The sequence below is a fragment of the Haemorhous mexicanus genome, chromosome 1 (assembly GCF_027477595.1).
Source record: "Haemorhous mexicanus isolate bHaeMex1 chromosome 1, bHaeMex1.pri, whole genome shotgun sequence".
NCBI lineage: Eukaryota > Metazoa > Chordata > Aves > Passeriformes > Fringillidae > Haemorhous > Haemorhous mexicanus.
In genome coordinates, this window is record NC_082341.1 from 94,659,176 (window position 1) to 94,674,242 (window position 15,067).

A 15,067-nucleotide genomic window follows, 5' to 3' on the forward strand; every position below is an offset into this window, starting at 1 on the left:
GACTTTTGCTCTGTGTGTCATAGTAGCTTTTTTATAACTGGTGGTCTCAAAGCGCTATACAATAAGTGGAATTTCTGAAACTAATTGTAAGCATGTTCTGATTTAGGTTAAGTTTTCCTTATAGTCAACAAAGCCAAAAATCAAACTGTTTACAGTTAATAAGCAACAGCATCAGAGTTCTGATCCTGCACATTTTTTCAGATCAAGCAGTTAATCAGAGACTGGAGCACTGAGTGCATACATTTAGCTCGTCTCTACAATGAGCAAAACAGCATTTTATTGTTCCATGATGCAACGTGCAAAAGAATACAGCAGGGTGAACTAAATTTTGCATATAATGAATAAATGAGAAGGATTATGTCAGTCCTGAACACATAACAAGTGTAATCTGGGCTGCAATGAGTTAATAATGCCTTTACTAACATCGAAGCACAAAGGTAAGGCTGTGCTGACCTTAGTGCAATCATTTAATGGCTGTAGCATTCATTTCCACTAATGCTTTCAGTGTCAGTGGAGGATCAAAGAGAATCTGGCTTTCTGCTGGGAAAAGTTCTGCCTGAGAGCAATACCCCTCCCTTCCAAGGCCTATTTTGCAGTTTTCACATATACTGCATTATGTTGGCTCTTACTATTCTGCATGCTTCCTGTAACATGATTCCAAACTGCTCAACCCTTTAATGCAATATCCAATCATGCCCATAAGCTCTGACTCACAGTTTTCAAGAATTAATATCTAAGGCTACCACAAGGAAGGGATACCCTCTCCTGCTCATACAGCAGACCGAGGCAGAGACAAAGCCCTAGATCTGGGCTTTCTACAGCATTACCCTGTGAATTTTATAGCAGCCTTGTCAAAGCAGAACACTGTAAGATGTGCCTTGGGATAGTCTTGTTGTGGTTAGGCAAGCTGGGTGTGACCAAGTTCAGAACTGAAAGTTGTGGCTTCATGTTGAAATCCTACAAAATCTCCAGCTTTTAACTCAGAATTAGAGTTAACAGTAAAGCCTAGTTAATTGTTTAGAAGTTATACTAATCTCCAAAGACAAAAACTTCTATACTGACACTGAGCGACCTGAATGCCTCTTACTGTTTAAAGACTCTGGTCAGCCTTTATGATGGATTAGCTAAGCACTTCATTGGAAACCCAATAATCAGTGATCATCACGAGGCTACATACAGTGTGCAAACAAAGCACATTCCCAATTAGTACTGTCTCCATGTATGTGTTACTTCCAAGGGACTAATCTTCCGAAATCAGGACAAAGAAAAGAGACACAAATCAAGTGTGAGGGACCATATTTTATATATGAAATGTGAATGGAAATTAGGTCTTCAAGACACATTTATTGTAAGATCAGAAAACTGTATTCTGTCATCTGTTTTGATGTTTCAATAAGGGATTGAAAACAACTATTTGACATAAACAATATATGAAAATGGTGAGGAAACTATGCACAGCAATCAATAGAAATAAATTGCTCTGTAAATTGATAACAGGAAGCTAGAAATATTAAGGAAAATACATAGAAGACATTTTCTACATATACTTGCAGTAAAAAATAAATCATAGTGATGGCATAGGTTCTCCTAAATTGCAATTCATAAACTGTTAAAATAACTTTTAAGAAGCTATTTGGTGCAAGGTTTTTGTTGGGTTGCTGTTTTGGGGTTTTATTTTTTTTTTAAAGTGACTTCAGGAGATCAGCCAGGAACATTGCTCCACTTGACAACAACTGTTCTTTTTTTGTCAATGGTGCTTTGTTCATCTGGAAGGAAATTTTTAAGGTGTAACTTATTTGGCAATTGGTTTTGGTAAAATCATTGGCTGGCTGAAAGGTGTACAGTTTCACCTGGGGATGTCATACACTATATATGTCATACACCTGCCCCAATCATGAATAGAGTCAGGGGCAAATACACTTTTTATAGTGTTATAGAAATATATGCCCTGAAGCCAGGGCTATGTATTTAAATTAGAAAAGAATTCCTAGTATATAAATCAGGAAGCACATTAGCATGCTATATTTCATGTCAGGCTTATTTTATAATTTTCTTCATGTTTTTACAGTTCAGTTTGGGCTGCAGTTTGTTCTATGTAGTTTCCCATTTCACTGACATCCCACGAGTAGCATTTCAAACAATCTAACGAGAGTCTGTCTTACCAGTTTTTGCATGTAGGTCCATCCTAACATGTGCAGTTTTATTTTGCTATTGGAGTAATATTGGAGGTCATTTAATGCTCTGCAGTTTGCAGAGCTGTATATAGAAAAATTAATCGTGAGTAGTATGTCAGGAAAAAATTAATATGAATACAACATGACAAAACAACAAAACAAAAAACCCAAACAAAACCCTACAATGAAACAACAATCAAGGCAAACAAACAAAAAAACTTCAACAAACACATTCCTTTGGCTATGATTTTTTTTTTTGATTATGTATACGGTTATAGTATATCTGACAAAGCAGAGGATTTTTCAGGAATGGTTTTTACACAGGAGAACAGTCCTGTTCTCTCTACCCCTGGTGACCAGCCCATTCCACACCTTTGGCTTTGGGCCGTGGTTCTTTGCATTGGCTATACAGACAGCATCGACAGCCAAGAGAGCCAGCTCGACCTGATGCAGGAGTATCGTATCCCAAGTGCAAGGCGTGAGAAAGCGACCTCTGCTATTAGCAGCAATGGAAGAGGCATCGAGGGAAACCTGAGCTTGAATTGGAAAATTTTAGGAGAGAGAGATTTCCATGAAGTATTTTAAACAGCATGCCTCAACAGGAGGGTACACTTGTTGCTGCCACCCCCAAACCGATCCGCCAGTGCTTCGGGAAACTTCTTCCTTACGGGAAACTCCTCCCTGGGCCGGCCCCAGTGCCCGGGTCAGCGGCGGCCGGACCGGCCCCGGCGCATGTGGGGCAGGCGGGGCGGGAGGCGGGCGGAGCAGACCGGCCGGGCCGGGCCGGGCCGAGCGGGCCCGGAGCGCAGCGCCCGCGGAGGCTCCGCGGAGGCGGGAGCCGCGCTGCTCCCCGCGCCGGGCCCTGCATGCCGGGAGCCATGGCCGGGCAGCCGCTCTCCTTCCGCGCCTTCCTCGACGCCCGCCCCGCCGGCTGCGAGTACGGCTACGGGCACGGCGAGGGGCTCAGCGCGCTGCGGGACCGCGAGTTCCCCCGGCTCCGAGGTACCGCGGGCGGGCCGGGGGCGGGCCGGGGGCGGGGGAGGCCCGGGCCAGTCCCGGCTCGGAGCGGCGCCGGGCGGGAGCGCTCTGGTACGAGGAAGCGACGGCAGGGGCGGGGACGCTGTCAGCAAGTGCTGGGCTCAGCTCGCTGCAGTGATTTCTGCGGCACGGTGAGGAGACAAGAGGCAGCTCTTGTCCTACCCTGTCCTCCTTCTCCTCGCTATCGTCCCTGTCCTCCTCCCTCCGGCACAAGTGCCTCAAAGGTGCCATGGATTCAGTAACAGGATTTCGATATGGAAGTTAAGAAGGGGGTTGGGAGGTGAAGGAGAGACATTATAATAGTACATCAACCCATTTCTAGTGAAAGGTATAGTTAGATGTTTGTGAACTACTTTTATTCTTATAGGTTACTATCGCCCCAGCATTAAACATCCTTGTGCATACTTCTTCAAATATAATTATATATGATTATATATATATGATCATATATAATTATATATGATCATATGGGTATATGATTATATGACAGTAATTTGTCCTGTTTAAAGAAGTATCAATGCTTATGGGATTGGCACTTCAAAAATCTTCCTACAAAAAGTCCCAGGTAGAACGCAGAGTAACTAGCATCAGTTTAGATGCCCTATAACTGTTATTTAGGCCACTCTTTCTCTCGAGAAGTTAGTGTTACTGCTCTTTTTATTTTTGTAATTTCACCAAGTTTTGGTGATTGAATACAAAAGTGGGCTTTCTCATGCAGAGGTGTTTAGATTGAATGGAGGAATACTTGGCCTCTAGAGGAATGTGAAAAAAACTTAAGCAGCACTTAAAAGAACTTGATGGTTTAGTAAGTCAGTGTCACAGTGTGTTATTAAACGTAGTAGTTACATCAGTGAAAGTTTGAACACCAGAAGTTGCTTTTCCAAAATTTAGGCATAAATTCTGAAAAGTGGCTATTTTGTTACTGAAACATTGTTTAGGCCTTTAAGCAGATGAGTTTTTAAAACTCCCGAGAATCAGGCTCATTTCTCAGAGGCTCCACAGTTTTGAAATAAAGTGTATCTGTTAATGAATGATGTCTGGTGGATTAGTCTGGTTCCCAAAGGGAGGTTACTGCAAAGGCAGAGAATTAGGAGTTTTCTTCCATTTGAGAATGTTTTTGCTAATGTAGTCTTCTGAGTTGTGCAGCCTGCTGAAATAAGAGGTAGATAACTTAGAATATTTCTAGAAAGAGATGAACAAATACAGGGTATAAAATGGAATCTTCATTAATGTTAGCTGATTGAAATTACATAATCATGTGATCACCTATGGTAAGGTGACCTAGGTTGCAAATTCCTTCTGATTTCCCTCTTGGAATTTCAACATATTATCCAATTAATGAATTGTCATCCATTCATCTTGCAAGCTTGTCACCTCTGTGCAGAAACTCAGTGTCTGTGAGGAAACGTAACTGATCGCTGTGCATGCATGTGGTGTCCTGTCTGGGACTTCTTGTCTGAAAAACAGTGACACGTTTCTGGTCAGGAACTGGTGCCTTCAAGTGATGCCAGCAGTGCCAAATGAAAGGTGGCCAGGGACAGATTCCTAGGCCTAGTGTCGCCTGCCTAACACATCTCTTGGTCTCAAAGCTGACTAATTGGACTAGTCCAGGACAGGCTCCAGGAGCTGGCTGACAGCAGAGCAGTGTGGACAAGAAGCACACTTCTTTTATTTATTTATTGACCTCCTTTTATTTAGCTATGTGTCCCCACTTGCCAAAGGTCTCAACACACTGATTTTGATGTAATGAAAAGTCTTCTAAAGCTCTCAATTTTGTTGTCTTGCAGAAACGAGGCAAAGGGTGGCTAATGTACAGGTCAGTGGCAGCAATAGTAAATAAAGGAACCTTCTCCAAGTGACTTACAAAAATCAGTATTTAGCTGCTCAAGCATTTTTAGTGGCCTGCCAGAACATGCAGGCTGTAGGATGAGGTAGAAGTTTTACATCTCTGGTACCTTGGATCAACTCTTTGGGTAAGTCCTGATTGTACAAACAGTGATTCACTGTATGAACTTTTATCCGTTCATGGTGTTGATCTCCCTACTGCACAAAGTTGCTGTAGTTTTGTCCCTTCCAGTAAAGAGCACTCTTAACTAGTTGCACCGGGCAAAAGAGAACATGTGCTATTTTAGGGAGTTAACAAGAATCATAGAATGTCTTGGGTTGGAAAGGACCTTAAAGATCATCTAATTCCAACCCCCTGCCATGGACAGGGATACCTTCCGCTAGACCAGGTCACTCAAAGCCCCACCCAGGCTGGCCCTGAACACCTCCAGGGATAGGGAGCCCACAACATCTCCAGGCAACCTGTTTCAGTCCCTCACTCCCCTTGCAGTAAAGAATTTCTTCCAAACAGCTAATCTAAACCTTCTCCGTTCCAGTTTGAATCCATTCCTCCCTGTTCTGTGAGTACATGCCTTTGTCCTAACAGTACATGCCCTCTCTATCTCTCCTGTAGGGCTCCTTTAGGTACTGGAAGGGGCTACAAGGTCTCCCTGGAGCCTTCTCTTCTCCAGGCTGAGCAGCCTCACTCTCTCAGCCTGTGCGCTGTTTATTTGGGGAATGCCTAAAAGATATTTCAGCCATCAAAGCTGGTTAAAAATCCAGATTTTGCTGCTCACTTTTTGTGTGATCAGAATTTTTGGAGTTTCCTTCTAGATACCCATAAATTAAATCTAATATTTGATTTAGGAAAAGTCATCTTTTTATGAGCATCATGTGGTAATGATTATTGCATATCCATGTATTCACTTTTTTCTGATTACTAATATTTTGTGGCATCCACTAAGGACATATTGTGCAAATGGTGTTCTCTGGGGAAGGCAGAAATCTTTTCTGTGTTTCAGACCATTGCTTACACAGTGCTGGTGCTTCTGTTGTAGCTTTAGTATGAATAGTTGCACAGGTGCCTGTTGAGCAGAAGGTGCAACAGATGTCTGGAGGGAGCACCAGCTTAGCTACCAGGCATACTGTGAAGCCAGCATTTCTCAAAGGTGGTCCGCCTGTGGTTGTATCAAGTCTTGGGGAGTTTCACTCTTAGCTCCATCAGAAGGAAAGTAAGGTTCATACTCAGTGTGTTGGGGATTTCCCCTTCAGGTTTTGTGAAGAGATAAAAAGAACTACTTTACTTTCTTAAATCAGCAGGGGTCTGTCTGTTTTGGCACAGAAGACTTAAATTTTCCCTTTTAAGCCAAAGTTTATCTTTGCTTCTGTAATTCAAAGGCTGTTAGCTGATGACTAGAGCAGCCCTTTCTAAAAATATATGTGGAGTCTGTGAAACAGATCGCTGTTTCACAGGCAGCAGCGTATGTGCAATATGTGACCTTGACTTTAATCTTGAGAGCAGTGTACCCTTATCTGCAGTGTAGGATTTTAAATTGTGCTTTAGAAACGGATAAAGAAATCAGCAGGAGTTTATAGGTTCTGTTGTTAAGTAATGGGGATGAATATGCTTCTGTGATGTTTATCATAGCAAGGAAAATACCAGCTTCAGTTTGTATCATGGTTTTAAAAAAGAAAACCTGACATGTGATTTGGACCCAGCATTTAATCACAAGATACCTTTCCATTTTAAGTTGTGTGCCAGTATTCCTGTCTAATATAGCTGTGGTAGTTCAGTGGGAGCTTTCCAAGAGCAGTAAGCAGTGGCTATCCATCCTCCAAATAAAAACCAGCATGTAATAGCAATCAGGTATTCTTTAAGGGCTACTGACTTTTTGAAGATAGTTTTTAGGTCAGCTTGAGATGGACTGTCCCATTTGATGTCAAATTGGTCACTATCCTGTACTTCAACATCATGCCTTACCTTAGTAGTATGAACATTTGTGATATGTATGATTACATACAACTAACAATAATAATGAAATTTGTCTGTTAATCAAAAAGGAAAGGAAGACTGAGCTTTGAGTAACAGAATTGGCCTTTGTTTCTTTGAGACTCAAATGATGTCCCACAAACTGGTCACCTGTATGAGGGCTTATTGTACTGTTCAGTTAAGGAATAGCTGGGTTTTGGATCTGACCTTACACAAAAATAAGTCTTTTTTTTACTCATATTGCTGGTAATTATTTGTGTGGTGACTTCTCCTGTGAGTATGAGAATGTGAAAAGCAGATCTCTGTGTGCTACAGTTAAGTCCTCAGCAGCTTGGTTAGCAAAGTTCATCTCTGTCCTCTGAGAACAGAAAAGTTTGTTTTGTCACCTTTAGGTAATCTAGTTTTTTTTGGGTGAACTTCAGAAGTAAGAAATACATTCTGGTGTGTCAACTCAGAGTAATTTTGTTGATAGGTAGCTGATGCTCACACTTTATGAAACTTGTGAAGATGAGTGGACTGTGAGCCTCAGGAGTCGTGCTCACCTCTTTGTTGCAAATTAGGCTTGCCTTGTCAACCAGAAATTCTACCAGTTTTGTGCCTGAGGCTTTTTCTTTATTTTGGAAAAAAATTGGAAAGAAGAAAATTTTTTGCTTCCTAAAATGACTGCTTTTGTGTGTGTTGGTTTGCTTGTTTTTTTTGTTTTGCTTTGCTTTTTGTAAGACCATTCTGTTCAATCTGGTAGCTATCTTCTATATGTGTACGTGTTACTCTGCTGATTTCTTAACTGTTAGTAATTTTTATCTGTGGATGAATCTTTTCCTTTTGATCTCATTTTTTTCTTATTTTTGAAGACTAAGTGACTGAGTTTTCAGCAAACCTTTAAGTTCTTTGAGCAGTATTGGGCTTTGACCAAGGAGGCAAATTTGATCTTATTCTGTACAAAACAGTTTGACAGTGAGGGATAAGTTTATTTTAATTAATCTTTGTCTGAAGACTATCATAAATCAGAAACAAGTCATGTGCCATTTTATGGTCAGGTGCAGTGCTTACTGTGAGTTCCCTGAAGCACACCCACCCATTGCTGGCCAGAGTTGAGACAGCATCTCCAGAAAGAACAAATTATTTCTCCCACATGCAGATACTGGCATATGTTAATGTTAATCCAGTGCTTGCCTCTCCCACACAAAGGCAGCAAAAGCAATGTGTAGGGGAAGGATGAGGCTGCTTTTTATTGTCTCACTGGAAGATCCTGTGTAGCCTAGAAGAGATGCCAATTGTGCTGGAGAAAAAGTCTGTGTTTCCTTATCTCTAGTTCATTCTGAACAGAGCAAAAATCTTCTAAACCTTCCCATTTGGTGTTTAAAGCTGAGAGCTCCTCTTTCTACCACTTTTGAGGCCCTTTCACTCTCCTCAGTGGCTGTGAGATCTCTGGTAACCTACTCCCATTCTCTGTAGCCTCTCCACCAGAATATGATTTGATTTTGTGAAGCGCCTATTTATTTTTATTTGGAGGGGAAAAGAAAGCAAAAAAAAAAAAATCAAAGGAAGCTGCTGTTGGACAGTCTGAAATGCTAGAAGGCATCTGGGAAGATACATTCAGTGGGTGGAGAAGGTATTGTGAAAAGAAGCTGTAGTATGGGAAGTGTAACTGCACAACTAATGACAATTGTTTTGTAAAAATAAAACATATGTTTGCTCATGTAAAGCCTTAACGCTTCCTGGTGATTTCAGGTCAGCAGCAGTTATCTACATAAGCTCTTATCTAAAGAACTGATATCAAAGAGGAAGCATGTGTTGAGCTAAAAGGGTGTTTACTCCCAAATGCAGTAACAAAAGCTGTGTGTTAGTTTCAGATGTTTTCCTCTGCCTACACAGAAGGAATTCCTTATGTTTCATTTCAGGGTTCATATGATGGTCTACTCTGTGCAGGACTGATCTTTCAGTTGCTGTTAATGATGGACATAGCTCTAAATGAAGAGTAGTCAATGATGTTGTCATTGTAATATTTCAGCATGGAAAACAGTTTTAGCTACTTTGAAGTTTAGTCAGTGGAAAAAAAAGCAATGTGGAGCAGGAAAGCAAAGTCCCAAACCCTATAAACTTGATACAGGTGACATGAACTCCAAATATTCAGTGGTATTTTAGAAACAAATAGTTAATCAGTTGGGACTAGATTATTTACAAGAAGAAATAATCATATATAGACATTAGATATTTTAAGTCACTATGTAGATGTGAAAAAATATTAGATTTGGGAAGATAATTTATGGAACTCCACAGACGCTGCAGGGTATCAGCCACCCATTTTCTAAAAAGTTATACTTTTAATTAAAAGATACATTATCTTCTAAATTAATGCCTGTACAAGATGTATATTAGTATTTGAAAGTATTGAAACAGGCAGATGTTCTACTTAGAAGAGCAGAAGATACTTTTTATCTCTTACTCAAAAATTGGAAAAGCAGTAGTGTCTTTTTCCTACAAAATACCACATCAGTGGTGCTTTCTGCTGTAGGCACACAGTTTGTGGTGGTTGGGAGTGGGGCTGCAGTGGAGCCTCATCCCCAGTGGGTACAGCTGTGCAGGACAGGTGAGCAGCACTGAAGGTAATGGGATGTGGAGTGCCCAGGTGTGCTGACCAATCACAGAGGGCACACAGGTATAAGGTATGTAAGATGAAGAGTGTAAAAGGTTGGATTGAAGAGCAATAAAGGGCTGCAGGTGCTTGAAGTCTTCTTTGTTGGTGGTTGTGCCTCTACCATTTGTACTGGCAGCTTTCTTCCTTCTGTTGCCTTTGTGTCCTCTTAGATTCTTCTGTTTGTCCTCTTGGGTTGTTGTGATGTTGCTATATGTGAGATGTTTATTGATTTCTTCCCAGGCTATTTCTATATGTTTCTGTATGATCATGGATTTTTTTTTTTTTTTTTACTGTTAAATATAAGGTTATTAACTAAAGAGTGTGTTTATGTCTGTTTCTAGCAGAAGTGATCTGCTTCTGGTGTTCCTGCACTTATACTGGAATTTCTTTTTCCAAATCAGAACCTGGAATCTGATGCCCTTGAAATTTCCATTACATGTTAGGGTAGGAATTCCCATTTCTGCACTGCTTGTTAGAATTCAGGGGTGCTCCCTGTATAAGGACAAACAGACAAATGGAGATGTGAGAGGTCAGTTTCTGTTGATCAGCTTGATTCATTACATGCCTGGTATCAGAGAGATGCTGCAGAGAATTGCTTGGATGTGAAGAGACTGTCATTGAATTTAGGAAAGCCATACTGCAGAACACTGCATAGTAAAAAGCAGTGATATGAGATTGATAAATGTGTAGACAGCACAATATGTTTGGGGAACGGGAAGCCAGTAGGATGCTTAATTCGGAGAGGAGATTTAGGAAGCAGGATGAGCATCTAAATGTCTCAGGCTTTTTATAACTCATGGTTCTTGGCCCAAGCCATCAATAGAGATGTTTTCCTTTGTGTGACACTAAAGTACTTTGAAGGTGGGCATTCATGTTTTAATTTTTTTTTTTTTTGCTTCCTGAACTTGAAAAGGGGACTGAAACAAAATTCTTTTTAAGAATATGTCAGCTTGGGGTTGGTATAATTATTTTCTCTTCCTAAGTTAATCATGCTATTAGTGTTACCTTGTCTGCATATTGAGAACCACTGACTGATTTCTGTCACAACTTGGAAAATTTGGGTGGTGTCAAGACTGAAGGTGTGGGACAGCGAGGTCAGAGTTACAGAGAAACAGGTATAGTAGGGCAGGGAAGTGTAAAGACAGGCCACAAAGCATTTAAAAGTCGTAATTAATTAGTTTAATTGCTAGTGAGTCAAGTTGTTAGGCTCCTGCCAGTATTTGTATCAGCCCAGATAGATTCTGTGCCTTTGTGCTCTTTGCCCCTTCACCTTCTGCTCTGCTGTAGAGAAGTGATGGTCTGTGAGATGCCTGCGGTGATGATGTGACCCCAGGTAGGCAGCTCTTGAGAGACTGGCATGCAGGAAAGTGCGAAGTTGCTCTTTTTTTCCCCCCAGCAGGTGAAATACATGTATTAAGCTGGGAGGCAAGGCTTATTCCTCCACAGTCTTTTGTTCCTCCTTCTTGCTTTCAGCATTGTCCTGACTCACTCACGGTTCCTTGTAGCAGCTATGGGAATATGGCTTTCACATAAAAAGTAAGAAACAGATGTTTCTGTGCTCATTCAGATTAGTTCCTGGAGCACCAGGATCTAAGATGCTTTTAAAAGAAAGCTAAGAGCATGACTGGACAGGGGTTTTGTCACGGTTTTCCTAAAAAAGAGAGATGTGATCACAAGGATGTGATATTTTGGTGACATCGTTAGCTGTGAGGGATGATTATACAACTAAGCTTATTTCTTCTGCCAATATGCAGGATAATGTTCCAAATTAAAATTTGGAAAGATGACAGGAAGCTTATTTGAAGAAATATTCATTAATTAAATTAATGGTGTGTGAATTATTTCATTTCTGCACAATTAAATACCAAATATCACTGTGTGTACCCCCTTTGCAAACTTATGAACAGGTCAGGTGAAGTTACACTGTCGTCAGAAAATTTCTCCTGTAATTTTTCCAGAGGAAGAAATTGAAGCCCAGGATTTTTCACATGTTTGTGTTTGTGCCACACAGCACATTAAAGATGTCATAATTCAGTAATTTGGAACTGATGATATCAGCAATGGGTTCCAGCATATGTTGCCTTTCTTTAGAAAAAAGTAAGAAAAAAACTTTCTACTGCTGTTGAGTAAAATACCCTGTTCATCTGCTGTGCCATACATTTCCCAGTTTATTGAGGAGTGTAGCTTAATAAATGTGTCTCAGAATTGCATTTTTATTATTTGTATGCCAATTTAATAAATTATTTATTTATTAAAATAAATTTATTTTAATGTTAAACAGAATTGTCTAAAAACAAAAGGTTACTTGGCTGCTCTGGCAGAATGCAACTTTCTTTAAATCTGTCATCATCTTTGATTCATCATGAACTAGGAAAATATTTCTTTTATATTTAATCAATTTAGGTGTGTGTAAGCCCAGTGAGCAGAGTGGCATTTCTTTTCATAATGCCTTCCCCATTCTCAGCTCTGATGGACAATTTGCTTTGATAATGCATCTTGCCTTCTCATGAGACTGAATAAAAAAAGATAAATGAAAATGGATACCTAGCAAGAATTCCCTGCCTAGCAGACTGAATGGCCCAAAATGAAAGACTGAATGAAAAAGAAGCTTTTACCATCCACAGACATTTTGCTTTCTCTTCCCCACACACAAGCTTGCTGGTATCGCTTAGCTGGGAAGCTGACCAAACTAATGTTCAGACAAAACTGCATGTAGGTAATTTCACTCTGTTGTTGGTCATAGTGTTTGCATTCACAACAGATGAGGCATTTGATTAATGAGTAAATTCCTGAAGAATAGGAATTGGCTGCTGAGGGAGGTGGCAGAGTCACCATCCCTGGAGGTGTTGAAGAAATGACTGGATTGTGCCCCAGTGCTGTACTCTAGTTTACAAAGCGGGGATTGGTCACAGTTTTGAGTTGATGACCTTGGAGGTCTTTTCCAACCTTAAAAATTCTATGGTTCTTTGATATCATGGAAGGTTGTCGTGAAGTGTAGCAACATGATAATGTTCCTCCTCCTACTACCTTAGCATGGATATTTAGTGGCAGGTACAATGCTGCCAAGACAGCCTGATATCACAAGTGCAGGAGGACTCTTTGCCTTTCTACAAAGGAAATAATTTAATGCCACTAGAAGTGCATGAAAATATGTGCCATTTAGTGTCATCAGAAGTGACTTGGAAGACTGGGACTACATAAGAAATAAACTAAAAACCATGTTACCTATGATTTGGGTAGCATGAAATTACATGCAAGAGTCATTAAAATGCAAAAATAACCTTTAAGGGATGACTCAAAAGGTGTACTTTTAAGATGGACTAAGGAAGTAACTGTGCGACACCTCTGAACTAAACTGCAGCTCACTTATTCTGGGGACAGAGCAGCCCATGTGACTGGGACCCACAAACTCCATTCAGTTTTTTCCATTTCTTGTGTGGCTGAGGTGCATGTCCCTGACAGACTTTTTTTCTGGTAATTAAATGAAACCGTCTTTTTACAAACCGTTAGCTTTTTAGTCTCCTTCCTCCCTTCCTCCCTCCCTCCCTCATTGATATAGGTCTTCTTGAAACCAAAGCTAAAAGTCTGAGGGGTTTTTGATAAATGAGTTGTGGATTTCAGTAAAGCTATTCAAAATTCATGCTCAGGTGAAACTCTCTAAACTGGAATTTTATTAAAAAGTCATAGCACCAGCAGCTTTATCTATCCTTTGTCCTTCAGGGTTGCTTTCAGAGTAATAGGTTAACTTGTCTAATAATTGGAACATTAATGATTTGTTTTTCTTCTGCAGAAAAAGTAAAGGTTCTGATTCTGGGTTACGTGGAAATTTTGCTTTTCATCAATTGGAATAGCAGCTATTGACTCAAACATAGCTAATGGCACTACAGCGTGGAGGAGACTACCATGCATTGAAGTTTTTCTCCTATGAACAGAATGTTGCAACTGTAACTCCAGCGTAAAGGAAGTCTATTCCTTGGGAAGCACCTTTTTTCCTTTCAGATACTGACAATTGAGGATTTGTTACTGTTAAATATTTTCCTTGAGAAGGGCTGATCAAGAGTTCAAGTCACTTCAGTTACATTCCTCAAAGCCTCTGTAAAAATGCTGAGCTGAAGAAAGGGGTAGGGCATGAAGAAGGAGGAATGGGGCAGATGCCTTGGTCAAAAAATAAGCTTTTAAAATATTCATTATTCCTGTCACAAAGAGCTGTTTCAATAGTAAGTTCAAAAGCTTATTTTAAAGTTGAGCTTTAAACTTTCCATTCTCTGTTTCTGTAGAGGCCTAAGTATATTTTTTTGGAAAATAGAATTTAAACTGATCTTTAGTGATGGACTACAGATTGGAAAGAAACCAAACTTCTGTGAATGAGTGAGAAAGTCATGATGGGATTGTTAGGAGCTGCCTCATGTTCAAGGTTGGTGAAGCTCATCTGCAGAGTGCAGGAAGCATCACTGCACCGCAGGGTTGTGGAACCAGGGCTGCCTTTTAGGGAGCACTGGCATGGCCCCAGCTTCTACTGATCCACTGGGAGAGACTGGTGGACAGGAGACAAACCCTTCATGTGGCACTATGGGCAGCCTCCTTGAGATATAGGCTGTGTAAAAACAAATCATCCCTCCATTCCTTGTTTTTTCAATATCATCATGCCCAGAGGATGAAGCTACTCCAGTAAAATGCTCTCTAGGGATTGAAGCCATCTACTTCGCTTACAACTCATCCTCTTGGTTGTCCTTAGAAGCCTGTAATAGTATGAGGTTGAGTACTTCATGAACAATGAAAAAGTATAAATTCTAATGAGTTAGTTCAATACTTTATTTTTGTGAGTTTCTTTTCAATCTGATATTTTTCAAGGGTTGGAGAAGTCTTCCCCTCTCAGCCCCCCCAGTGTCAAATTTAAAAACACCAGATTTTATTGGAATATTTATATCTTGATTAGCAATAATGAAAGGCAAATCAGACTTTTTAGTCCATGGGTGCTAAAGTTACCCATTTAAAAAAAATTACGAAACCCTCCTTTCCTTTGGATGTCGAGTTCACAGTGTGTAATGCTTGTTTGAAGGCACTCAGTTGATTATCCAGGCTTTGCGTCACTGAGCATGACAGCTCCTGTGAGAGGGCTGTTACCATCAGAACTTTATTCAGTTTTTCTTTCATTTCTGCAAGTACAGAGAAGGATAGGTGTACTTGTAAAGTGTCACAAGGATTACACTGCAATGCTTTCTGGATAAACTTCAGTCCCACTGGGGGAAACAGGACCAAATAATCTCATGACAGCTGTCATGTCTCCAGAGGTGTCTGATCAGATCTTCAAATCTGAATGCTGGATACCTTGAGGATACATTCAGCTTCTAGTATCCATCACTTCTGTTTTCATCCATTCTAGTTGTAGGCATGTGATTAGGC

At 40.4% G+C, this 15,067-nt stretch overlaps 1 protein-coding gene across 2 annotated transcripts in view; it reads left to right on the top strand.

The window, feature by feature from the left end:
• Window positions 1-2,749: 2,749 nt before the first annotated feature.
• MOCOS (molybdenum cofactor sulfurase) overlaps window positions 2,750-15,067 on the top strand; it is a 210,133-nt gene continuing 197,815 nt past the window's right edge. For both annotated transcript variants that reach the window (XR_009487894.1, XM_059856631.1), the window contains exon 1: window positions 2,750-3,176. Coding sequence is in view for 1 of the 2 variants with exons in the window: in XM_059856631.1 (XP_059712614.1) it covers window positions 2,765-3,176 (412 nt within the window). In the remaining variant the exon portion in view is untranslated. The remainder of the gene's footprint in view (window positions 3,177-15,067) is intronic.